Below are 27,840 nucleotides of genomic sequence, written 5' to 3' on the forward strand. Positions count from 1 at the left end.
CATTTGTTTAGGTAGCATCTGTGGAAAGAGAAACAGAGTTGAAATTTCAGATAGACACCATATCTCCCACAATTGCTGCTTGACTTGCTGAGTGTTTTCAGCATGTTCTGTTTTTTGATTGATTGAATTAATGAAAGATACAATGTGGAAACAGGCCCTTCCGCACATTGTGTCCACGATCTATGACCCTATGACCTCTATCCTGCTTTTGAATCCACTCCCTATACACAAATTGTCCTTAATTTACAAAGACACATGTCTTTGGGATGTGAGAGAAAACCGGAGCACCCGGAGGAAACTTGTGTGGTCACAGGGAGAACATGCAGACTTCACACAGACAGCACCTGAGGTTGGGTGGAACATGGCAATATGATGCACCCTCATTTCATACATCATTTGGGGTTGATGATCTTTTGTCAAATCCAGAAAAATGAAGCAACTTTTAAGATGGGAGGAGGGATGAGAACAAAGGGGATAATCTTCATGGAATGGAAACTTGGAGGGATTGAATGGCACAAGAAATGGTGGTGCCAACTGTGAGATTGAAAGTGATGCCACATGAGTTGCTGGCTCACCTTGAATAAACGGTTGGGCCCCTAAATACTGGGAAAGGAACAGGATGAAGGACAGATGTTTTGTAGCTTATCCTTGCATTGGAGGGTGCAGTGAGAAGGGGAGTGAGCGTTGGTGGAGATGGAAGAATGAACCAAAAATTGTGGAGTCATTATCAAATTTGGGGTCATGTGAGATGTTGTCAAGATGTTTAATGTTTCTTGTGGTATTATCAATGAATCCTGAGGTCCACACTTAATATTGTGTTTTACTATGTGCATGGTCTTTCAATCTCCATTTATTAATTCCCTTTTTGCTCTTTGTTACTTGACTTTGTCCAGGTATCAAAGTAATTTAACCCTGATTCGTGCAACGAAACAAGACAGTGGAGCCTACAGCATCATTGTTGAACATGAAGATAATAGTACTATCTTTACATTCTTCTTGCAGGTGAAAGGTAAATCCAGAATCTCTATTCTGTTCTTTAACTAAATGATTTTTGAGGAGCCAAGTGTTTTTATACTTCCTTGTAATGATTCACTATAGTGATCTTTTAGGCTAGTGATACTTAGAAAGTTTAAAAGACTAAAAGCAAAACTGCAGAATGGTGAAAATCGTAAATAAATGTTTGATTCTTGAATCATATAGTGAGTGTGTAAGTAATATATAAACTAATGAGAGGCATAGGATAGGTTAGACCGTCAGAAAACTGTTTTCAGTGTTACAAATGTCCAACTGGAAGGCATAGCTTTAATGTGAGAGGGGCTAGTTCAATGGAGATGTACGGGACAAGTTTTATACAGAGAGAGTGGTGGGGGCCTGGAACACGTTGTCAAGGGTGGTGGTGGAGGCAAATACGACAGTGCCGTTTAAGAGGCTTTTAGATAGACACATGGAAGTGCAGGGAATAGAGGGATATGGATCATGTACTGGCAGATGCGATCAGTTTAACTTGGTGTCATGTTCGGCATAAGCATTGTGAGTAGAAGGGCCTGTTCCTGTGCTGTACTGTTCTATGTTCCATGGTCGTGTCAGAGGTCTGCCAGCATTCCATAGAGAAGCAGTGGGTATTGTTTCAGAAATGTTCAGTCACAGCAAATACTGCAGTTTGATCTGACCTGAGGTACAATCAGGGTCTATTCTGCGAATAACAAGTTCATGAGGTCTCTGTCTGTTTAAACCTATGTATTAAGGTAAAAGGCTACAGTGAAAAAGTTTGGGCCAAGCGAATAATTGACATTCAGTTTTATTTGCCCATGTACTTGGTTTCCACTGGGAAGGTCAAGTTAGCCTTGCCCTTGGTGAGCCCTCTGATTCGTTTTGAGATTTAATTGCATGTCAGCTCGCATTTTCACTCGCTTTGGCTAAATATTGCTGAAGTAAGGTCTCTCAAACTAAAGAAAAAAGGTGGAAGTTCATTCACAAAAGACATTCTGCAATTGACACTTGTGCATGAAATTTAATATTCAAACTTTAAAAAAAATGAACAGTCATTTAAATGATAATAAAATTGGGCACCATCTTATGCCATTATTATCGATGCTTGTACATACTATTTTAAATTACTATTGATATACTGTTTTGGTTGACAAAAATGGTTCATTTTTATTTTAATGTTATGTTTCCACTTCCTGTTGCAGTGCCAGCAAAGATCATCAATCTTTATGACGAGCACCATGGCTCTGCAAATGGCCAGATTGTTTCATGTTCTGCAGATGGGACACCCAGCCCAGAGGTCGAATGGCTAATCTGTACAGACCTAAAAAAGTGAGGCCTTAATCATTCAATCATGCTGCATTTTTCAGTGAGGAAACTACCTACTTTAAATAATAATTTCTATTCTATTAGTTTAAAGAGTTACCATTACAAGATTTCATTTATTTCTCCAAGAAGCCAATTTTTTGTTGAAAATACATATCCAATACATCACTGGTGGATAATGAAAATAAACCTAAATAATCTCTGTATTTCTTTCAGGTGTGCAAATGACTCAATGCTGTGGAATGTTCTCCACAGTAATTCGACTGGTATAAGTATCGAGACCCATCAGACAAAGACAAATCTTGTAGAGAGCAAACTGACCTTTCTGAAAGTGGATAACACAGTGGCTGTGAAATGCATTGCAAAGAACGAGCTTGCAGTTGTTGCACGTGAAGTCAAACTGGTGGCTCACAGTGAGTAATGGTTTTGTTCCATCCCCTAGAACAAGTCATAGAATCATAGAGTCATACAGCATGGATGCAGGCCCTTCTGCCCAACATGCCCGTGCTGACCAAGGTATCCCATCTACCCTAGTTCCACATGCCCGCATTTGGCCTGGCGTATAACCCCCTAAACCTTTCCTGTCCATGTAAGGTATTTGTTCGTTTTCAACCAGAATAAACTGACATGTCGCAAGGTGTCTTTCAAAATCCGCCAATGTAGTGCAATTCATTTTTGCGGGAATAATTCCAAATGTTAAAAGGAAGACATGTAAAGGTAATGCGTTACAAACTATTGTGGGTGCTTAACTTGGGTCTGTGATTCATTAAACATTGAAGGTCCAGGTCCCCGTCACAAAGTTTTGCACATGTATTACATTGAATTTCTGGGCCAATTGATTAAGAATGTCAAAATACACTTTGTGCTAGACTTTGCTTTGGCTTCATCTAGAATAGGTGCCCACTTTTGAATTTTAAAAGTCTGCTGTGAAGCAGGATGTGTGACATTCAGTTGATGTCCACTTTAAGAGATGTTTGTTATAAAGTTGGTGCAATGGAAATGGTTTTATTTTGATCTGAGTTCATCAGAGCTCTGCTGCATTGACTCCTGCTCACACCAGTTCATCATTTGACAATTGCTCTGAATAGTGAAAGATTAGAGTCACGAAGATCTCAATTTAAACCAACAATGCCACATGTGGGACATCACTTCCAGGTTTTACTCTGAAAGTGAGGCCCCACAGAGGGACTTGCTGCTTTAAATTACTGTTGAATGATTTAAAAATCAAAATATTAATAATTTTTGGAATGACACAAAGTGCTGGAGTAACTCAGCGGGTTAGGCAGCACCTCTGGGGAATACGGATAGGTGACATTTTAGGTTGGGACCCATCTTAAGACTCACTCGCCAGTCTGAAGAAGGGTCCTGACCTGAAATGTTGCCTATCCATGTTCTCCAGGGTTCCTGCCTGACCTGCTGAGTTACTTCAGCACTTATTTTTTAAACTAGTATGTGCGGTTCCTTGCTTTTACATTTTTGGAATAACTGTCTTTTACCACTGGTTTGCAGATCCACACTCCGAATTAACTGTGGCGGCTGCAGTATTGGTGCTGTTGGTTATCGTGATCATTTCTCTGATAGTGCTAGTTGTAGTTTGGAAACAGGTAAGCAACATTTCCAACTCTCTAATCTGGAGGTCTTAGAATTCCTGAAACACAAATGAAGGAAAGTGAAATTAACCTAAGTATATTCTTTGGCAGAAATAAAATAATATATCCAAAAGACCCATTAAGAGGATAAAAATATAGGCACACAAATGTTTGCTTTAACTTTGGTGCATGAAAGTATAATTTATAGTCACAGACATAGCAGCTTGGGCCCATCACATATATGACAATACTTTTCTCCATCTACACTAATCCCTTATATATGCAGCTGTCTAAATGTATTTTAAACCTTGTGATTGTATTTGACTCCACCACCTTCTTTGGTGGAATGTTCCAGGTATAAACTTCTCTCTGTACAAAAAAAAGGTTCTCAAATCTCCTTTAAAACTCCTTTATCTCACCTTAAATTTGTATCTACCATGGGAAAAAGATTTTGACTATCTGCCTTATTTTTGCCTGTTATAATTTTATACACCTCTATCTGCCCACCACTCAGCCTTGTTTACTCCAAGGAAATTAAGCCCAGCCTATCCAATATCTCTTCATAATTAAAGTCCTTCAATCCAGGCAGCATCCTGGTGAAACTTCTCTGCATTCTCTGCAGTGCAACCACATCCTTGCTACAGTGTAGCGACTAGAACTGCACACAATACTCTTGTGCGGCCTAACCAGTGTTTTGTAAAGTTGTAACATAATACCTTAACCTTTGTATTCTACCTTATACCTTCACCCATTTATCTGCCTATGTTGTCACTTCAGAGAATTACAGACTTGAATCTCAAGGTCTCATTTGTTCTTCAACATTCCCCAGAGCCTTTGCATTTTTCTGTATATGTCCTATCCCTATTTGACATGAGAAAATGCATCACCTCATCTAGTCAGGATTAAATTGCATCTGTGATGCTCCACCCTAATGTTCCATCTGAACTGTATCTAGCTGCAGCTTTAGACAATATGCCATGATATCATAATTCCGAGTGCTAATCAATACTCTAATATCATCTGAATTACTAGAAGGCTCCTTGCATTAAAGTAAAAGCTTGAATCTGCTAATCCTCCCATGCTCCCTAACCTGCCTCTGTCTGTTATATGATTCCTAAAACAGCTTAATGCAGCTCATACAGTTACATTCTTCAAAGGTATAATCAAGTTTTATTAGAAATATTTTTATCCTATTCAAATTGATAACCCTCACGATGGTGTCAATAAAATAAACGTGCAAAATAGATACATTTTAACAGATTATTATAAATTTGCTTGACAGAAAAATTGTCTTACCTTAATAATATAAAACGATTCATTATTTTGTGTAGAAACCAAGATATGAGATAAGATGGAGAGTCATTGAATCCATAAGTCCGGATGGCCATGAATATATTTATGTTGACCCGATGCAACTTCCCTATGATACTAGATGGGAGTTTCCTCGGGAAGGACTTGTCCTTGGTAAGTACTTGTCTTGTGTTGCAAAGAGGCATTCAGATAACAAATATAAATTCCATTAGCCATTAATTATAATTTCTCAAATATCGGGACGCATTAAACCATTTAGAATGTCAAAAATCCTTTTGAAAGAAGTATAATTTTTACTTCTTCCAATCTTGATTCACTGGTTGCATTCTTGCGAGTTCAAAACCTATGCAGAGATTTAAGCACAAAGTCCAGCTACCGGAGTCAAAGGTAGTTTCTTTGGAATGTGATGCTTCAAAAAAAGGCTCTGTTTGATCTCCTTAGTGGATGGAAAAGATTCAATGGTATTATTTGAATGAGCAATGTTATACTCCCCATAGTTCCTTCAAACCAACATTATTGAACTAAACTACTGTATAATGTTTTTTGAGGGACCTGTTGTACACACCTTTGCTTTTCCACTTTACATATGTTCGTAGCCATAAAGCAATATCAGATGTCCAGGGGATGCTGAAATGTATGTGAAATTGTTTTTTTATATACAAGACAGTGCTCCTAAAATTACCTTAAGGTATCAGTAATAAAGTAGAATTATATGAAATCGCAGGTAGTATCCCATTGGTCTTCAGATACCCTTTGTAATAACCAGTTAGTCAATTTTTCCAAAGGAGATGGAACCTATGGTGTGGGAAACTACTGCAGAAGCTGGTTTAAATCGAAGATAGACACAAAATGCTAGACTAACTCAGCGGGACAGGCAGCATCTCAGGAGAGAAGGAATGGGTGACATTTCGGGTCGAGACCCTTGTTCAGATTGAAGTAGGGTCTCGATCCGAAACGTCACCCATTCATTCTCTCCAGAGATGCTCCCTGTCCCGCTGAGTTACTCCAGCATTTTGTGTCTATCTTAGATGGAACCTACCGTTGGTCATGAGATATTTATTTAAAAAATAGACCACATAGAAAATTGTGAATTGTGAATGGATTATAAAATCCGGAATAGAATTTGCTCTTTCTCACATACTTTTCTCCTGCTCTGCGAATTAACCCCAAACCATACAATTTTTATGATAATATCTGTAATGTTACATTGATTATTGTGCATTGTGTGCTTTTTAAAGGCCGCATCCTTGGTTCTGGGGCATTTGGAAAGGTTGTTGAAGGAACTGCATACGGTTTGAGTCGCTCACAGCCTGTCACGAAAGTTGCAGTGAAAATGCTGAAACGTGAGTTTACTTGTATTGTTCATAACTTAGCCAAGTGGTGAAAATGACTTAAAATGTCTTACAGTACAGTAGTTTCACTCACATTATTGATTTAATCCATTAGTACTGATTGAGTTGGCTACTTTCTTACCAGTATGTTAACTGGCCTGTTTTGGGTTAACCTCAGCATGGGCATGGTTTGATGTAATTTACATTGAAGAAACCCTGTAAATTTTCGCAATCGATTTTACATGGAATCTTTCGCGTATTAGAGTCATAGAGTCAGCAGCTTGGAAACAGGCCCTTTGGACCAGCTTGCCCATGCTAACCAAGATGCTGCATCTACACTAGTCCACCTGCCTACGTTTGGCCCAAATCCCCTAAACCTTTTGTAGCCATGTACATGTATGCAAACAAGACCTTTTTTAAAAGTTTTTATTAGACTTTTAATTATTAAAAGTATTTGCATGTTACTCAAAGGCTTTCCAATAGCTACTTGAAATTGTTAATCATAGTTAAAATGATTCAGTATTACCTAATCATCCCCCATTTAGGACCCTTAAAACTGTAACACGCTGGATCATTGAAGTAGGAAGGGTTAGGGTTAGAAGGCAAGTGGAATACATAAAGTCCCACATAGAAACAGAGAAAATAGGTGCAGGAGGAGGCTTTCGGCCCTTCGAGCCAGCACCGCCATTCATTATGATCATGGCTGATCGTCCCCAATCAATAACCCGTGCCTGCCTTCTCCCCATATCCCTTGACTCCACTAGCCCCTAGAGCTCTATCTAACTCTCTCTTAAATACATCCAGTGATTTGGCCTCCACTTCCCTCTGTGGCAGGGAATTCCACAAATTCACAACTCTCTGGGTGAAAAAGTTTTTTTTCACCTCAGTCTTAAATGGCTTCCCCTTTATTCTAAGCCTGTGGCCCCTGGTTCTGGACTCGCCCAACATTGGGAACATTTTTCCTGCATCTAGCTTGTCTAGTCCTTTTATAATTTTATATGTTTCTATAAGATCCCCCCTCATTCTTCTAAACTCCAGTGAATACAAGCCTAGTCTTTTCAATCTTTCCTCATATGACAGTCCCGCCATCCCAGGGATCAATTTCGTGAACCTACGCTGCACTGCCTCAATCACAAGGATGTCCTTCTACAAATTAGGAGACCAAAACTGTACACAATACTCCAGATGTTGTCTTACCAGAGCCCTATACAACTGCAGAAGAACCTCTCTACTCCTATACTGAAATCCTGTTGTTATGAAGGCCAACATTCCATTAGCTTTCTTCACTGCCTGTTGTACCTGCTCGCCAACTTTCAGTGACCGGTGTACAAGGACACGCAGGTCTTGCTGTACCTCCCCGTTTCCTCACCTAACCCCATAGAGATAATAATCTGCCCCCTTGTTTTTGCCACCAAAGTGGATAATCTCACATTTATCTATATTATACTGCATCTGCCACGCATCTGCCCACTTACTCAACCTGTCCAGGTCACCCTGCAACCTCCTAACATCCTCTTCACATTTCACACTGTCACCCAGCTTTGTGACATCCACAAACTTGCTAGTGTTTGTGTTTTGAGACTCGGGAGCAGCCTATACGTGGTAAAGATAGAGGGGAAAGGGAGAAACTAATATCAAGCGGGTTTTCACAAAATATTAAAAAAAACATAATTTGCTCTTTAAAAAATTGTAAAATAGTTTGAACACTTTCTGATTTGTTTAAATAAAAATGCACGCAACAGATGTATGAATTTCATTATAAACAATGAACTTTTTCCAATTGTGAATTTTTCATTGATTTCTTATTCTATTTTCTTTTTTTTTTTTTTTTTTTCTTTTTTTTTATTATTTTTAGTAAAGGATAGAAAGATGTGAAATATATAGTGTGTGAAAAAAGAAAACGAGTAAATGAAAAAAGTTGAGAGAGAGAATAGAGAGAAGAAAAGAAAAAAAAAAAAAAAGAGGAGATCATTATTTATAGTCTTGACCAACCCTCGTCCAGTCCTGAAACAGTTATTTTTTACAGTTGTGTTGCACCATATGATTCCAAAAAAACGACGAATGGAGACCAACTCGTTATGAATTGCCTTATTCTATTTTCTCACAGCTACAGCTCGTTCCAGTGAGAAGCAGGCCTTGATGTCAGAGCTGAAGATAATGACCCACCTCGGTCCACATTTAAACATTGTTAATCTGCTTGGGGCTTGCACAAAAGCAGGTGAGGTGTTGGATTTTACTTGCCCTGCATTTCTGAATTTAGTAAACTATTGCAGAATGGGAATGTTAAACATTGCAAAGAAATGACGATAGGCACAAAAAGCTGGAGTAACTCTGCAGGACAGGCAACATCTCTGGAGAGAAGGAATGGATGACGTTTCGGGTCGAGACCATTCTTCAGATTCAAAAACTACCTCCCAAGCAATCCACACTTTCGCTTTTAAACACAGCATTAAGGAAAGTTTTTTTAGTTCTGGCATGCAGCATGTTAATTTTACTTTTTTTTTTACCATTAGGTCCCATTTACATCATTACAGAATACTGTTTCTATGGGGACCTGGTCAACTACCTGCATAAAAATAGGGACAGTTTTATTAATCGATATTCTGAAAAAGGAAAGAAAGAAATGGATATTTTTGGTATAAACCCTGCTGATGAAAGCACACGAAGGTGAATTCATTGTTTGCAGCCTTTTATAATTTATTTTGCCACTGATTATGATGTCAATCAAATGAATTTATCATCATAACAAAATACAATCTTGAAAACATCCACGGTCGTGCTTGATTCCTTTGCGTGCATTAATGAGTCATGTAGACAACGGAATTTCTTCATGGTAGAATCAATTTTATTGTATTCTGTAGGTTTTTTGAAAATATTAAATAAAAAGTAACCAAAATAAACTTGTATTTAACATCTCCATGTAAATATTACTGAATGCAAAACAATTAGAACTTATTCTATTTGTCCACTTAAAACCCAATGGCCAAATATAATTTAAATTGCAGCCTAGCTTAGTTAATTATGTACCTGCTTCTAAATGAGGAAGCTGCTGGCATAGGTGCCATTTTAGGAGCTCAGTGTCTAACCTGAGCAGAGAGTCTTGTTCAGTTTTGAACAAGTTTTCAGACCAGGAATAAGACTGTTGGTTTTACTTTGAACATGACAACCATGTCATTATTTCTACAGTTACGTGATCTTGTCTTTTGAGAGCAATGGGGACTACATGGACATGAAACAAGCAGGAAGCACCCAGTATGTGCCAATGTTGGAAAGGAAAGCCAGCTTCAAATATACTGACATCCAGCAGCATGTGTACGATCATCCACCTTCACAGAAAAAGAAGTCCTTAACAGGTAAGAGACAGTTTTTGTTCTATTAATTCTATGATTTTCAAAATAAATTTCAGGCATGTTTTAGAACAGGGGAGAGGAACAAAATCCATTTGTTGACTGAATTGATTATGTCTTTGTGATTAATGTTAATTATTGAACCGTCCCCAAAATTTAAGAAGTGACACACACTTAACACTTAACTGAACTATTTGGCTTAAAGTTATTAGGACAGGATTTGCATTTATGTGGCATCTTTGCCAGGTGATGCATGGATTAGCGGCTGTTAGCTACAGGGAGAGGTTGCTTAGACATGTTATTTTGTTTTACATAGATACATAGACAATAGGTTCGAGCCAGCACCGGCGTTCAATGTGATAATGGCTGATCATCCACAATCAGTAGCCCATTCCTGCCTACTCCCCATACCCCTTGATTCCGCTAGCCCTATCTAACTCTCTTTTGAATGCATTCAGTGAATCTGCCTCCACTGCCTTCTGGCAGAGAATTCCACAAATTCACCTTTCTCTGTGTGAAAACGTTTTTCCTCTTCTCAGTTCTAAATGGCCTACCCTTATTCTTAAACTGTGGCTCCCCCAATATCCCTTAATAATTTTATATGTTTCTATAAAATCCCCTCTCATCCTTCTAAATTCCAGTGAATAGAAGCGTAGTCGCTCCATTCTTTCATCATATGACAGTCCCGCCATCCCGGGAATTAACCTCGTGAACCTATGCTGCACTCCCTCAATAGCAAAAATGTCCTTTCTCAAATTAGGAGACCAAAAACTGCACACAATGTTCCAGGTGTGGTCTCACCAGGGCCATGTATAACTGCAGAAGGACCTCTTTGCTCCTATACACATCTCCTCTTCTTATGAGGGCCAACATGCCATTAGCTTTCTTCACTGCCTGGAACTCCAGAGGTTCGGAGAGGCATAGGTAGGGTATATGGTCAGAATTGTTTCTCAGGATGAAAAAAAGTCAAATACTAGAGGGCATGACTCTAAGATGAGAAGGTTTTTATAGACAGAGGATGGTGATTGCCTAGAATGCGCTGCCAGAGCTGGTGATTGAGGCAGACGCGATAATGGCATTTTGGAGACTTTTGGACAGGCGTATGGATATGTATGGAATGGAGAAAATGGATTATGTGCAGAGTAATAAGAGATAAGTGGCCTTGGCATCATGTTTGAAGCAAAATTGTGGGCCAAAGGGCCAATTCCTGTGCTGTACTATTCTATATTCTATGGTTAATATAGTAAAAACATCTCATGGCACATCACATGTGTGCTCTCAAACTAATATTGATGTTTGTGACAAAGGAGGAAATTAGGGTAGGCAATTCCCCTCCCTCACTCTCCATTGTAGAATAGGTGATTTATAACAAACAGAAATAGGTGATGTAGCTTGGGCTGTGAATTCCAGAGTTTAGGACCTTGGAAACTGAAGGCACCTGTCAAAGGTGAAGCAACCACATGCAGGGGCAGAATTTAAGGCCAGAATTTGAGGCATGGAGCCACCGAGATGGTTTATAAGGCTGTGCGAGTGTATGGAAGAAAGGAGAAATCTGAAATCGCAAATGTGATTTAGAAATCAACCAGCAAATATTGTTGACCAGTAAGTACATAGGTGAGTAGATGAATAGGGCCTATTAGGAGTTATGACATGGGTGGCAGTGTTTTAGTTCAGAAGTGTATGCATGGGGAGCCATCCAGGGATACTATGGAATTAGCCAGTCTAGAGATAATGTATTGGGGTGAATGTTTCCATCCAGGGATACTATGGAATTAGCCAGCCTGGAGATAATGACTCAGGGTGAATGTTTCAACATGAGTAAGTTGATGTGCAGGGGCATGGTCAGGCTATTGGCTCTTTGAAATATGTTCCTTTACTATTTATAACAAAATAGTGATTTCTAATTATTAGTGTGGGCATAGGCAACAAAGAAAATGATTCACAATTTGTTCCTATTTTTTAAAGTAAATATAAGATATAATGAAGTATATCGCCATGATTGCAATACTTGTAAATTATATCTTCATATTATAGTATAAATGAAAATGTAAGCGTTTTCCTTCTTTCCCAGAGAAAAATCTGCTCAAGATTTACAGGATTGTTTCATGTCCCATCAAATATAAATAGACGGCTTAATATTTCTGGACATTTCAATTCTGAATTTATTGATTAATGAAAGAAGGGGATGTTATGCTCTTCACATAAAACAAATCATGCCGAATCAAGAACTCTGTCGTATGTTATGGTTAGATGAAGGTAATGGTGGCACCTTGTTGTAGCGGTAGAGTTGCTGCCTTACAGCGCCAGAGACCCGGGTTCGATCCTGACTACGGGTGCTGTCTGTACGGAGATTGTATGTTCTCCCCGTGACCTTTATGGGTTTTCTACGAGATCTTCGGTTTCCTTCCACACTCCAAAGACGTACAGGTTTGTAGGTTAATTGGTTTGGTATAAATATAAATTGTCCCTAGTCTGTGTAGGATCATGTTAATATGTGGGGATCGCTCGTAGGTGCGGACCCGATGGGCCGAAGGGCCTGTTTCCACGCTGTATCTCTAAACTAAACTAAACTTACCATGTTGTCAACTTCAAGTATGTTGGAGAGACTCCATTTGCACAAATGTGGCACTTCAAAAGCGATTGCCAATTGCTGCTGAATTGGGTGCATTTCATGTTGTGAAATCATATCCACCGTCTGCTATAAATGGATAGAGAGTGCCCAAATTAATTTAACTGAGGACACATACTGGACCCACACAAAGGAACTTGGGCTAAATGTGAATTCAGCTCCAAAAATAAAAAAATCCCTGCAACAAAATCCCTGCACCAACCAGTTTCCCAACTAGTCAGTTACATTTCTAGTTCCTGGTTACTTATGATGATGGCAGCAAGTCACAATTAACATTTACCATTCACCCAACAGATACAGATGAAACATGGAATCCTCTTTCAGATGACAGCTCGGAGGGGCTTTCTTTCATGGATCTAATCAGCTTCACCTTTCAAGTTGCACAAGGAATGGAGTTTCTAGCTTCTAAAAATGTAAGTGTGTGTCTCATTACCAGTGGAACCACCTTATGATCCACAGATGTTCCCGTCTTACCTCGGCACAGACTCTGACAAGATTTGGTGTTACATTGTGGTGAAGATTCAGTCTTTCTTTGTTCTTTTTCTTTTCACACAGTGTGTGCATCGTGACCTGGCAGCACGTAACGTGCTTCTAGCGCAAGGAAAAGTTGTCAAGATCTGTGACTTTGGTCTGGCACGAGACATCATGCATGACTCCAACTATGTTTCTAAAGGCAACGTGAGTATCAGACAAATCATATTAGATCTATAGATTTTCTTTTTAAAAGACACAAAGTGCTGGAGTGTCCTAGTGGGTCAGGCAGCATCTCTGGAGACCATAGTTAGGTGATGTTTCGGGTCGGAACCCTTCTTCAGACTCAGTCTGAACCACTGCCTGACCCGCTGAGTTACTTCAGCACTGTCTTTTTTTTTGTAAACCAGCAGTTCCAGTTCCTAGTTTCTAGATCTATAGATAACTCTATGAAGAATTCTCGGACTGTAGAACATGTCTTTGGGTTTAGACTTATTATTGGCAAATATATCGATGTACAGTGAAAATCTATGTTTTGCATGCTATTCAATCAGATCAGATAATACTTTACATAAATATAATCAAGTCAAACTCATGTACAATAGGTAGAGCAAAAGGAAAGATACAGAGTACTGAATATAGTTCTCAGCATTATAGTGCATAGCATTGTAACTCTGTGGAACATTCAGACATGCTTGGCTGCTCGATCAGTCATTGAAGGAAAAGCTCCATCATTGTACTGTTATGCAGCCATTGAGTCAGAAAGCACTGGACTCACAATGTCCCTGCTGATTATTAAATACTAATTTGTACTAATTCCATATACCTGCACTTAGTCTATAGCCTTCCGTGCCTTGGCATTTTAAATGCTTGTCTAGATACTTCTTAAAGGCACTGCATTCCAATTTCCAACCATCTTCTGGTTGCAATAACGGCAGTGTAAAAACAACTTAAAAAATCACTTCCACTTTAATTCCAGAGTCAGGCAATGTATAGAATCAAGGAACTGCAGATGCTGGTTTACAAAACAGGAAACAAAGTGCTGGAGTAACTCAGTGGGTCAGGGACAGCTCCGGTGAATATTCATAGGTACTGTTTTCGGTCTGGACCCTTAATCGGTGTGTTCGACAGTGATGTTCTCCGGAGATGCTGCCTTAGTTAGCGAGTTACTCCCTGTGTTACTCCAACACTTTATGTCTTTTTCTGGCAACGCATATGTTGTAAGGTGTCTTTCTATAATATTCCATTCAAATGATGATCATTTATAACTCAATTTGGATCTTTTCAATTTATTATTTCAGACTTTCCTACCTGTGAAGTGGATGGCTCCAGAGAGCATATTTGACAACATGTACACTACGCTAAGCGATGTTTGGTCTTACGGCGTTCTTCTGTGGGAAATATTCTCCTTGGGTTGGTGAAACTTTATATATACTATGTAGTTTAAGATCTTATAAAACAGCAACAGTTTATTTTGCATAGAGAGATTAGTGAGGGATTGCAGAAGCTATAGTTTTAAGAGTTAACAATTTGGGAGGGTATTTATGTGCTGCATCTCACTCTAACATCAACAATGGTCAGCGATCATGTGTGGTAACCAGAATATGACATCTTTGGAAGGGCCACACATTATACTTCTGTACATGTCCATAACGGAATTAATGGTTATTAGGGGTGGACAGTGGGGGATGGGATGTAATTGATGGGTTGCTGTGTGTCTGTAGTGGAGACTTATTTCTGACCGTTGAGTTCCACCGTAATGCACCTACCTCTGGCCGAACTGAGAACTGGGTGCAATGGCCATGGGTTGAACCCCGCAAATCAGACCCATGTGGATCAGTTACTGTTAACAACTTTGTCAACTGAACCCAGGAACTGATGCTTTGATTTTCAAGATGCATTTACAATTGCTCTGCATCAGTTATAGAGTCTTACGGCATGGAAACAGGCCCTTCATCCAACGTGCCCCATCTACATTAGTCCTACCTGCCTGCATTTGGCCCATATTCCTGTAGCTGCCTAAATGTTTCTTAAACATTGCAATAGTACCTGCCTCAACTACCTTCTCTGGCAGCTCATTCTATACATCCATCACCCTTTGTGTAAACAAATGTTTATCTGATTAGTGCAGAAAGCTCACTGTGAGGCAACAGTTACCCTCATGATATTATTGTCAGAGAAATGCTGACATTTTGAAAAAGTCACTTCAGAACACCTGGTTAAAACAAAAAAAGTTAATTTAAAATAGTTCCAGACATCAAAGTTATTAAGTGACTAGAGTGCCAAAGCCCACCATAATCATTTGAATTTAATTTTGACTTTTTCAGCTTAACTGGTCCTGTAATATTTATAACAAAATGACCTCATGATGAATTCTTTTTATCGCAGATACCAATTTTCTTTCGGACTAATGAGTATTGTTCAAAGTATCATTGGTGCTTTTGTTGTTGTATATGAACTATTCTGTGAGAATTGTACAAGCAAGTTCAGCTCATCTCTCTCTATGTTCTGTTTTAGGTGGCACGCCATATCCAGGAATGATGGTAGATTCCAACTTTTACAATAAGATAAAGAGTGGCTACAGAATGACGAAACCTGAACATGCTTCTTCAGATGTGTACGTTTGCAGCTGACATGCTGTAGATTACAGCTTTGATAAAAAATTATTGAACATGAATAGATAAGTTAATTCTTGAATCTTAAAGTAAATTTCTGTTTCAACATTCCTCCATGTAGCTATGACCTGATGGTGAAATGCTGGAACAGTGAACCGGAGAAAAGGCCTTCCTTTAGCTGCCTGGCTGAGATTATTGGGTGTTTGTTGCCAGAGGGCTACAAGAAGGTATGTCCCTTGCATGGAACTATTGCATGTCCCTTTGCATGTTAAACAACACCAGAATTTTAGTTTAGTTTAGTTTATTGTCACGTGTACCGAGGTACAGTGAAAAGCTTTTTTGTTGCGTGCTAAGCAATCTGTGGAAAGAAAGCTCATGATTACAATAACAATCGATCCATCTGCAGCAAAATTCATTGTAGGTGCAGTAGTCAGTGAAGAAAGAACTTTGGCTGCTCTATTCATAAAAAATAAATAGTTCTCAGCAGATTATAAGGAAGATACAGTTACTAGTCATCATCCCGTACACTAGCATTATTCCTACATACTAGGGACAACTTACAACCTTCTGAAGAAGGGTCTTGGCCCGAAACGTTGCCCATCTCCTTCGCTCCATAGATGCTGCTGCACCCACTGAGTTTCTCCAGCATTTTTGTGTACCAGGGACAACTTACAATTTTACAGAAGCCAATTAACCTATAAACCTGCATGTTTTTGGAGTGTGGGAGCAAACTGGAATACCCAGAGAAAACTCATGTGGGAGAACGTACAGACTCCGTACAAACAGCATCCGTAGTCACGGTCGAACCCAGATCTGTGCTGACCCAAACGACCCTGTGTGTTGATGGGAGTGTGTCCAAGCAGGTAGAATACCTCATAACAGTCTTAATGATTTGATTGGCATTAGTGATGCCAAATTTAGACTGGCTAAGCTAACAAACCTGAGCCCATCCATGTAAACTTTTAGAATCATGCAGCATGGGAACAGGCCCCACAGGACATCAAGTCTGTGTTGACAATCAGGTGCCTACCTACACTAATCACATTATATTCTCCACAATGCTCAGAATTTAAATCTCACCGACACACTGGGAGATAACACAATGCCAAGTTACCAATCCAAGCATCTTTGGGATGTAGGAACGAACCAAAACACCTGGACAAAACCTATACAGCCATGAGAGGAACATGCAAACTCCACATAGACAGCACTGGAGGTCAGGATCAAATCTGGGTATCTGGAGCTGTGAGACAGTAGCTGTATTAGATGCTGTTCATGTGTGTCCATGTTTTGATTGAATTGGCTTTGAAATTATCCTCAGGCTTAGTGTGGTTCAAGAAAGTTTAAAAAACATAGAAACATAGAAATTAGGTGCAGGAGTAGGCCATTCGGCCCTTCGAGCCTGCACCGCCATTCAATATGATCATGGCTGATCATCCAACTCAGTATCCCGTACCTGCCTTCTCTCCATACCCTCTGATCCCCTTAGCCATAAGGGCCACATCTAACTCCCTCTTAAATATAGCCAATGAACTGGCCTCAACTACCCTCTGTGGCAGAGAGTTCCAGAGATTCACCACTCTCTGTGTGAAAAAAGTTTTTCTCATCTCGGTTTTAAAGGATTTCCCCCTTATCCTTAAGCTGTGACCCCTTGTCCTGGACTTCCCCAACATCGGGAACAATCTTCCTGCATCTAGCCTGTCCAACCCCTTAAGAACTTTGTAAGTTACTATAAGATCCCCTCTCAATCTCCTAAATTCTAGAGAGTATAAACCGAGTCTATCCAGTCTTTCTTCATAAGACAGTCCTGACATCCCAGGAATCAGTCTGGTGAACCTTCTCTGCACTTGCTCTATGGCAATAATGTCCTTCCTCAGATTTGGAGACCAAAACTGTACGCAATACTCCAGGTGTGGTCTCACCAAGACCCTGTACAACTGCAGTAGAACCTCCCTGCTCCTATACTCAAATCCTTTTGCTATGAAAGCTAACATACCATTCGCTTTCTTCACTGCCTGCTGCACCTGCATGCCTACTTTCAATGACTGGTGTACCATGACACCCAGGTCTCGCTGCATCTCCCCTTTTCCTAATCGGCCACCATTTAAATAATAGTCTGCTTTCCTGTTTTTGCCACCATAATGGATAACCTCACATTTATCCACATTATACTGCATCTGCCAAACATTTGCCCACTCACCCAGCCTATCCAAGTCACCTTGCAGTCTCCTAGCATCCTCCTCACAGCTAACACTGCCCCCCAGCTTAGTGTCATCCGCAAACTTGGAGATATTGCCTTCAATTCCCTCATCCAGATCATTAATATATATTGTAAATAGCTGGGGTCCCAGCACTGAGCCTTGCGGTACCCCACTAGTCACTGCCCGCCATTGTGAAAAGGACCTGTTTACTCCTACTCTTTGCTTCCTGTTTGCCAGCCAGTTCTCTATCCACATCAATACTGAACCCCCAATGCCGTGTGCTTTAAGTTTGTATACTAATCTCTTATGTGGGACCTTGTCGAAAGCCTTCTGGAAGTCCAGATACACCACATCCACTGGTTCTCCCCTATCCATGCTACTAGTTACATCCTCGAAAAATTCTATAAGATTCGTCAGACATGATTTACCTTTCGTAAATCCATGCTGACTTTGTCCAATGATTTCACCACTTTCCAAATGTGCTGCTATCCCATCTTTAATAACTGACTCTAGCAGTTTCCCCACTACCGATGTTAGACTAACTGGTCTGTAATTTAAAAAATAATAATTTGTACTGAAACAGATGTCTAATATGGACACTACAGACTGGAATGTGCCCAAATTGCTCTGATCAATGTTATTGTTTGTACCATTTTTGAATATCTCCTGTGAATAAGAAAAAAGTGAAACTGATATTTATACTTCACCTTTCATATCATGGATTTACTGTTACTGCACAACTTTTGAAATGCTTCTTTTATGTGGGATAAAAATGAGTCAATGTGAGTGCAGTCCAACAAACTGTAATGCAATAATGACAAAAATATATATTTTGGTGAGCAAGTCACAAAGAGCTGGAGGAAATCAACGGGTCAGGCAGCATCTATGGAGGGAATGAACAGACAATGTTTTGTGCATGTCAGGACACATTTTGAGTGTGATGAAGGATTCTTATCCCGAACATCGCCTGTCCATTTCTTCCACAGGCGCTGCCTTACCTGTTGAGTTCCTCCAGAACTTTGTGTTTTGATTAAGATCCCAGCATCTGCAGTTACTTGTGTCTCCATTTATTTTGGTGACATTGATTGGGGAGTGAACATAGGCAAGGCTGGTCATCTGCTTGCCTTCAAAGTGTTTCTGTAGGATTGTTTGTGTCTACCTCAGAGAATAAGTAGGATATATCATTAAAAATATAGCATTTTAATGGTCGGCCCCCAATTTTGGGGTTTGGACCTTCTGGATTGGAACTTACCTGGAACCTTACAATGAGCCAGGGTGCAATGAGCCGTATTGACATCTGCCGCAGTACATCCTACTCAACTCTCTTTTCAACCCTTATAACTACATTTTCTTCCTTAACAAACAGAGCTACAAACAGATGAACGATGACTTTCTGAAGAGCGACCATCCGGCTGTTGCTCGCATGCGGGTAGAATCCACGGACCCTTACATTGGAATTAACTACAGCAATGAGGAGAAGAAGAAAGACAGGGAGAGTGGTTTTGATGAGCAACGGCTAAGTGCTGACAGTGGTTATATTATCCCACTGCCTGATATTGACCCAATCACAGACAGTGACCCCACTTCTTCAAGAAACCGCCACAGGTAAATCTACCTTCAGATGCAGTATGCATGCTTATTAAAATCCTCGAATGATTAAATCTACTGGATGTGATTGTATAGTGATTATGTAATTGGTGTAGAAGTACAAAGGCCTAGTTTGGGACTGTCGTGAGGGGGGGGGGGGACAATGGAGGGACCAGCCTGGGGGGGGGGGGGGGGGGGGGACCGCCATGAGGGAGGTGGGGAGAGAACACCGGACAATGGGGGGGCAGAGGCCAATGGGGACCCAGCATGGGGGAACTGCTGGCGGGTGGGGGACAAAAGGGGGAGCCGGCGTGCTTTGTAACTTTGTCAGTGCCGTAGGTGGCTGCTATTTGTATACATTGGGTATGCAAGCAAAGAATTTCACTGTGAATAGTCACATGTGACAATAAAGTATTCCTATTCTTAATGATGGTGGCATTTATCCAAATCCCAGTATGACAACTAGGGAATTTAAATTCAATTAACGTAATAAACGGGAATGAAATAGATTGTGTAAAATTGGCCAAGTAACTACAGGTGCACAACCTTTTATCCGAAAGCCTTGGGACCAGACACTTTTCGTAATTCAGAATTTGTCGGTCTTCGGAATGGAATTTTTTTTGCGTAGATTTTAATGGCTGGCTCAGTGGTAGAGTGCTCGGCTCATATCCGCAAGGTCGCGAGTTTGCGCCTTGATCCCGGCAGTTACTCGGTCGCGAGTTTGCGTCTTCAATGTAGTTTTTTCTAGCAGGATAAATGTCTGTATGAAATGCAGTGTAGGAGAGGTGTACTGACTGTGTGGGCAGAACTTTGGAAGTGATTGCCCACCAGTCTAAAAAGCCGCTGTGTCTCCCTGTCCCTGGGATAGCAGGGGGCGATCAAACAGCACAATACCCCCCTCCCCCTCCAACTCCAGAGGAATCCGCTCCCCGATGGGCCGCTACGGCGACAAGTGGCTGTTTGCCCACAGCCCGAGCTGCGCCCCCTCATCCGCCACCCCAAGAACAAGACGTACCTTGCACACCATCAGCTTCTGCCCCTACGTGTTCCTCTGGAGTTGGAGCGGGGCTGGGCTGGAGTTGCTGCTGGCTGTGGGTCTCTGGGATCTCCGTGCTTGCAGTGGGCCTGGGGGTCGGTGTCCCATTGGGCCTGACGTCTCCGGCCACCCCCCTGGACAGGAGCTGAGACTGTGAACTGTACAGCCCTTGCCCCCTCCCTCTGCAACTGCAAACAACCCCACTCTCCTGCAAGGGCGGTACAGTTCCCGGAGGATGGCAGGTGGCCAGAGACGTCAGGACCAACAGGAACCCGCTCCCCGATGGGCCCCTACGACGCCCCGAGCTGCGCCCCGTCATCCGCAACCCAGGTTCCTCTGTAGTTGGAGCGGGGCTGGGCTGGGCTGCTGTTGGCTGTGGGTCTCTGGGATCTCCGTGCTTACAGTGGGCCTGGGGGTCGGTGTCCCGTTGGTCCTGACGTCTCCGGTGACTGGCACGGTCCTGCTCAAAGATCCTATAGCGGAGCTATAAGATCTTTGGTCCTGCTGGCATCGCCGACTTGAAGACAGTGCAAAGCCCCCGCGCCGGTGCAATGGGCGGGGAGCTGGAGAGGGGAGGGAAGGGGTCACACACATGGCCGGGAAGCAGAGGGGTGTAGGTGGGGTGAAACTGAAGGGAGCGACAATCTGCTGCTGCCTGCCCCGCTGAGTTAAAAAGTTCCCACGCAAGACTCACGATACACTGTATATCGTGAGTCTACCGTGGGAACTTTTTAACTCAGCGGGCAGGCAGCAGCATATTGTCAATTATTAACCCTCCCGCGCAATATACCCTCACCTTCTCTTTTATGAATGGGGATTTAGTTCCCCTTTCTTCGAGGACCGACCGGAGGTTCCGCTGTCACCTCTGCGGGCCGCCCTCGGTGAACGTTTTCAAGGACCTTTCTTCAAGGACCGAAATAAATGGCCGCTATTCGGAGGTTTTCGTTATTTGGATCTTCGGATAAAAGGTTGTGCACCTGTGCTGAATTATCTCCAAAGAGACTGGTGTCCATTATGGAAAGAAACCCGCTGTCCTTGCATGATGTGCCTTCCCCCACAGTGGTATCCATTGTGGGGGGATGATTTTTGTGTGTAAGTGATTATTTTAGTCTGTGTCCAAGATGGCTGTCGGAAGGGAGAGTGGACGCTGGCGCGGTTTAGCTGCCGCTGCTCTCTCTTCACATTGTGTTTTTGATTTTTTTGTCTTTGAATCGAATTCTGTCTTTAATTTGTGTATTGGTGATGTCTTTATTATTTATTTTACTCCGATTATATGTTTTTTACTCTTGTTAAATTCTGTAAGGTGTCCTTGAGTCTTTTGAAAGGCGCCCATAAATAAAATTTATTAATATTAATATTAATATTAATATTATTATTATTATTATTATTATTATTAATATTATTATTATTATTATTATTATTATTATTATTATTATTATTATGTGTCTGACAACAACATGGTTGACTCTTAATTGAAGAGGTTTGCTAAATTCTTCCTACATAGACTGTAGCTATTTAACAAAGTAGCCTACCATGAGGGGAATCTGCTATTGCATGTGGTGCTTGCTTCCCATGAATGAAAGGTCCGTCAAATGGACCACTTTATCAAGCAGTAAAATTGATCCTGATCAGCCACCCAAATTTCAAAGTATATTTGCTTCCCCCTTCAGTTAGGATGGCATGCAACATTCCCAGGTTTCAAAAAGTAGAAATGATCTGCCTCCTGTCCTTCTCAAATGCCATGTTTTATCTGATGTTGATGGATGGTAAAAGTTCAAGATGACTTACTTTATTCTTTGTTGGTGAATTGGGAGGTTGCTATGGAATGACCAATGACCCACTAATTAAGTCATATCACTCTACTTGCTTAGTTCATGTCATGCCTGTTTATTGCTCCATATGTTAATTTTTAAATAACTTTTAAAAAACATACGCCCTTTTCTTTCTCAGTTCCCAGACATCTGAAGAAAGCGCAATAGAGACCGGTTCCAGCAGCTCAACTTTTATAAAGCGTGAGGATGAGACCATAGAAGACATGGAAATGATTGATGACATGGCCATTGATCCCTCAGACTTGGTGGAAGATAGCTTCCTGTAACCAGCTACATTGTAGAAAAATAAACATACCCTATCCAGCTATGTCCTTCTCTATAACCACTTACTGAAGCATGCCCAAGGAGAGAACTTGATGTACATCTCAAAACGGGACCAATTTGGAAAGATATCTTGGGACAACATTGTGATTCGTATTGTAGAACATATCATATGTCTATTTCAATGCATTATTTTTCTATTATGGTACACTCTATTGTTTTATTGTGCGTACACACTGCCATTCTTCTGGACTAAACATAAGGCTATACAAAGTTACTTGTGTGTTTCAAAGACTCTTTGCTACATGTTAGATGGTTCTTATATCTGGATATTTGATCACATTCATCAGATGCTTCATATGCACAGAATGATAACCATTACTAAGAATGTATGCTTTGTACGTATTGTTGTATCATATTTTTTCTGCAGCTGAAGATTAACAATGATTATCATTCTCCAGGTGGATTCCAATAAGTGATTTACCATTGTTTTCAGACACCAATGCACACCTTCACTTATTATGTGTTCTTTTCAGTGCTTACTTCCTAATGATAAAATACTTTTTTTCTTGCAAAGCACAATTTTTGGGAGTAACTACACGTAAAGAATGCACTTTGGATCTTTGTAAGATCCTAGACTTGAATATTTCAAATGTTTGTGCAAATTGATGAAAACATCACCAGTGTGACTACGACCTGCATTGAAAAGCTAAACTAAGAGCTTGGAATCATTTGTTATACCTCGGGTAGTAGATTGAGCCAACACCTGAACTGACTTGTAATCATGCAATCATTAGGAAATCAAAGGATTTACTGAGCTTGGAAAACTGGTGCAGTTGAACAAGTTGTAAATGACCTGGTAGGATTGTGGTGAAGACATGCCAAGAGTTATGAAGAGGAATTACTGAAGAAAAATCACTTTAAAAGGAGCTAAAAGGAAAAGCAAACTGCTTCTTTCGAGCCAGTCTGAAGAATGAATCTGGTCATGGAGAGCTTTGGTTAAATAGTAGACAACTGACACCAATACTTTATGGGCCAAATAGTACAACCACTTCTGCAATTTTTAGGAGGATGCCACAAAGCACAGTATTCCATTATGTAAATATTGTAAATTCAGTCTCACTAATTCAGTCGAAACTGAACGTTAATTCATTCTGAGGCATCGCAACTTGCTGATTGAAGTGGTCATGTGATATCAAACTGAACTTGCCTATGACCAAAAAGGAAAGAACCCTACAAATGTTCTGGGAACTCAAGCTGGAGAATTGAAATATATTACAAAACTGAAATCTTTACAGTTAAAGGATCAACTTTGAACTGAACTCACCATCTTCTTCTTGCGTATGGCGTGCACAGCCTAAAGTTGTAGGACAACTTGTTCTATTTGATCTTATTTGATTGTGCACGCCAGGTTGATTGCATTCGTCGAAACAGGGCGGACCACGTGAAGGTTGCAATCTTCCCACCCCAACTCACCATGTAGTGACAGTTACTTTTGACTGGTTTACATGCTAAAAACCAGTAAAATGGATAATTTAATGGCAATAGCTAGTTTACGAATTGCTGATTGATGTTGGTAATTAGTCAATATGTTATTTGCTGAACTTTACAAACAATAGAAACCAGGTGTAACTGAGTCATTGAATATCTTTATGCACCATAAGCAAAGACCATTATAAATCATCTGGATTTTCTGAATGTTCCCTGCATGTATGTATACAAATTTATCATTAAATCTTTTCAGAGATGGTCATTAGTTCAAAAACCTGAACAAAAATTGATAACTCAAACTAACAGCTACATAAACTTAGCTGCTTCTTAAACTGTCAAATTAAATTTAACCTAAGGGTTCAAGTAAAAACAGAAAATGTTGGAAATGCTCAGCAGGTCGGCACGGTGGCAGTGTTGTGGGTGGCACAGTTGCTCAGTGGTAGAGTTGCTGCCTTTCAATGCTAGAGACCTGGGTTCAATCCTGACTATGTGTGCTGCCTGTATAGAACTTGTATATTCTCCCTGGGACCTTGTGGGTTTTCCCCCTGGGCTCCGTTTTCCTCCCACACTCCAAAGATGGACAGGTTTGTAGGTTAATTGGCTTTGGTAAAGATTGTAAATTGTTCCTAGTGTGTAGAATAGTTCTATTGCAAAGGGATCACTGTTAGGCACGGTCTTGGTGGACCGAAGGATCTATTAATGCGCTGTATCTCTAAACTAAACTAAACTAAAGGTCTGGTTACAACTGAGAAAATAAAAATAAAGTAAACATTTTAGGTCAAAGTCCTTTTATTCAAACTAGTAAGGAGAGAAAAAAATAGCTTGTTATGATGCAGGGTGAGTGGGAGGAAGGAAATCCCTGATAGGTAAAACTGTGTGACCATGGGAATAAGTTGTGAAGAAGGATATCTGGTCAACCAACAACAGGGAGCAGTTAGAGATAACAGCTTCCCCTGGACAAAAAGAAAAAAAGGTGCGGTAGGGGGGTGTGGGGGGGGGGGGGGGTTGAAACAAACAAGCTGAGCCAATTTTGCAGGTGGACAAATTATACAGACAGAGAAGTCAATTTTTACCTGAAGTTGCAGATGTTATTTAACTGTAAGGCGAGGCTGGTCTTCTTACAACTCCTACAATCTTTTGATAATGTTCTCAATCTCTAACTTCTCCCATTCACTTACTGGTCAGATAACTTTGTTCATTCCCATGATTTCCTGTTTTGACCCTTCCAGAGACATCCCCCAATCCCACGCCCACCCTGCAGCCTAACAAACTTATTTTTCCCTCTCTCTCGGTTTTGTTACAGGATCATCAGTCTGAAATGTTGACTCTGTTTCTCTTCCTACAGATGTGGCTTAACCTGTTGAGTATTTCTGGTATTTTCTGTTTTTAAAACAAAAATCCTGCATCTAGAGTTTTTGTTTAGATTTTCTTTAACCATCATGTTTTCCCAATGAATGACTTTATTTGGATGTTGTTATTCAGATTGGCTTGGAGACTAGTTTGTCTAGTCTGGACTAGAGATGTTATTTGGCTTATTTCTGACTCAGTAAAACACCAGATTTTGTACTTGTACTTTTGACTGAGCAAAGTGCATTAATGAGCCTTCTTGCTCCAAACTATTAAGGCATTATCAGACTGCAAAATAATATATATCCCATGGCACATTATAGTTGCTGTATTAAGAGTAGAATTAGAAAATAATTATGAAGATATACTGACCACAAACCACTTTTTTAAATGCTTTGGTAAATCTCCTATCCTGACTTCTGTGATACTACACACCATTTCCTGCTCAGACCAATATTAGAAATGAAAAAAAAAAAACACTCCTCCATATCCAACAATAACAAGGAAACAAATATATGAAGTGACTATTGGAACACTGGTTATTTTCTTTTTTATAATGTGCAAGATTAAATGTAAAGAAAATAAGAAATAATTTTGCAGGTTAACATATTCAGTGTTTCCATTCCAAGAGGAATTTCAAATGTTAAATGAACAAGTTAATGGGGCAGATCAAGATGATGTAGCATTGAGTAGGAATCATGACTTTATCTTTGAATGGCTTGAATGTTACAATGTGGTTGAATTTTATCCAATTCTACTAAGTTACCATGCACATTGGATATATATGATGATGTTATACATCATTTCTGTATATATATACATATATATATGTGTATTTCAGTGTAGTCATTTGAGTTACTGCCATACATTTATGTCTAGCTGTATCACTGCCTATGTTTATATTTTTTGACTGTGATGTTATCCACAGGAACGTTACATGTTGCACTTTTGAATGTCTTAAGAATTATATTTTAAAATTTTAAAAAGCGAAATGATTTCAAAGGGATTGAATTGTTGATGCTTGTCTGGACTGTATGTAGGTTGATGTCTCAAACATTTTATTATGATGAAATTACACAGTTTTAAATACTTTTTTAAAAATAATTTTTTTATGTTACATCAAAAACACATTGTCTAAACTCAGCATTTCTATTTCAATAAATTCAGATGAATGTAATGACCGGTCTTGGACCGTTTTTCCCTCACTCTATTTTTAAATGGATGTTTCTTAGCTTTTTGAGTATTGCTGGGACTGTGGTCATCCACCCATGTGAGTTATATTTTGTCATAATGGTTGACTAATCCTGACTCATGGTTAAGGGTGGTGGAAAGGCTTTCAGTCAAGTCAAGTTAAGTTTATTCGTCACATACACATACGAGATGTGCAGTGAAATGAAAAGTGGCAATGCTCGCGGACTTTGTGCAAAAAGACAAACAACCAAACAAACTACAAAAAGAATGGAACAGAATCACATATTCTTTTACATATTAAATATTGTGGGCGGAAGGAAAAAGGGGAAAAAACAGCAATTTTAAAAAAAGCAGTAGAGTGGTACAGTAAAAGTTAGTCCCTGGTGAGATCGGAGTTTACAGTCCTAATGGCCTCTGGGAAGTAACTCCTTCTCAACCTCTCCATTCTCACAGCATGGCAACGGAGGCGTTTGCCTGCGTAGCAGCTGGAACTTGCGAGCTGAGTAATTCATCACAAGAAACTCATTCTCTAACTGGCTTTTGTAGCCATGTTGATGAAGGATGCTTAGTGATAATAATGCCATTGAAGTCATGAGGAGTTCTTTGGTCTTCTGTTGGAGATGATTATTTCCAAGCACTTGCGTGGTGTCGCTTTTCAGATGATACCTTAATTTTATCCTGATCTATGAGCTCTGAATGTTTAATTATGTGAAGAGTTGTAAATGGAAGTTGCCAGATGACCTGCAGGTATCTACTGATTGGTTAGAGCCTTGAGCATCACAGCATAGTGCTCGGATTGTAAAGGAAACCAAACAGAAAGGTGGGTCGCTGGTGGTAACGGAGTACAAGAGTGAAGGGCCAGGAATACTTGAGTAGAATCATGCAATCTTACCAACGAGAAGTGGCCATTTTACCTATTCTTTAACAAAAAACATCTAATTATTCCCAGTCCTCCCTATGGATAGTCCTAAAATTGTTATAATTTGAAGTGTCTATCGATTTACTGTTTGAATTTTATTTTACCTGATTCAATGGCTTTTTAGTAGGTATGTTGCAAAGCCTACCTGAAGCGTCATTGAAAATCTGTCGTTGCGGGTGTGCGCGATTTTGGCGCCGTTTAGAGGGGGCGGGTTTAAAACGCGATTTTCTCCAGGCTGTTCAAATCGAAGATGTTCAGCCTAGTTAATTATTAACGAAAAATCGCGGGAAGACCCCGTCGCAAAAGCTATTATTAGTTTTAAAGGCCTCGTATAATAGTTATAGTAGTTTAAAAATCAATCTCTAAACC

The 27,840-nt window shown here is 40.2% G+C and overlaps 1 protein-coding gene across 2 annotated transcripts in view; it reads left to right on the forward strand.

Moving 5' to 3' along the window:
- Window positions 1-24,068, forward strand: part of pdgfra (platelet derived growth factor receptor alpha) — a 57,121-nt gene extending 33,053 nt beyond the window's left edge. For both annotated transcript variants that reach the window (XM_033028494.1, XM_033028501.1), the window contains exons 8-23: window positions 894-1,009; window positions 2,193-2,319; window positions 2,530-2,726; window positions 3,823-3,917; window positions 5,234-5,366; window positions 6,452-6,556; window positions 8,652-8,762; window positions 9,058-9,211; window positions 9,731-9,897; window positions 12,815-12,933; window positions 13,076-13,198; window positions 14,293-14,404; window positions 15,509-15,608; window positions 15,728-15,833; window positions 19,174-19,412; window positions 22,381-24,068. In XM_033028494.1, coding sequence (XP_032884385.1) covers window positions 894-1,009; window positions 2,193-2,319; window positions 2,530-2,726; window positions 3,823-3,917; window positions 5,234-5,366; window positions 6,452-6,556; window positions 8,652-8,762; window positions 9,058-9,211; window positions 9,731-9,897; window positions 12,815-12,933; window positions 13,076-13,198; window positions 14,293-14,404; window positions 15,509-15,608; window positions 15,728-15,833; window positions 19,174-19,412; window positions 22,381-22,528 — 2,152 coding nt within the window. In that variant the 3' untranslated portion in view covers window positions 22,529-24,068. The remainder of the gene's footprint in view (window positions 1-893; window positions 1,010-2,192; window positions 2,320-2,529; window positions 2,727-3,822; window positions 3,918-5,233; window positions 5,367-6,451; window positions 6,557-8,651; window positions 8,763-9,057; window positions 9,212-9,730; window positions 9,898-12,814; window positions 12,934-13,075; window positions 13,199-14,292; window positions 14,405-15,508; window positions 15,609-15,727; window positions 15,834-19,173; window positions 19,413-22,380) is intronic.
- The last annotated feature ends 3,772 nt before the right edge of the window (window positions 24,069-27,840 follow it).

The sequence above is a fragment of the Amblyraja radiata genome, chromosome 1, assembly GCF_010909765.2.
Source record: "Amblyraja radiata isolate CabotCenter1 chromosome 1, sAmbRad1.1.pri, whole genome shotgun sequence".
Taxonomy (NCBI): domain Eukaryota; kingdom Metazoa; phylum Chordata; class Chondrichthyes; order Rajiformes; family Rajidae; genus Amblyraja; species Amblyraja radiata.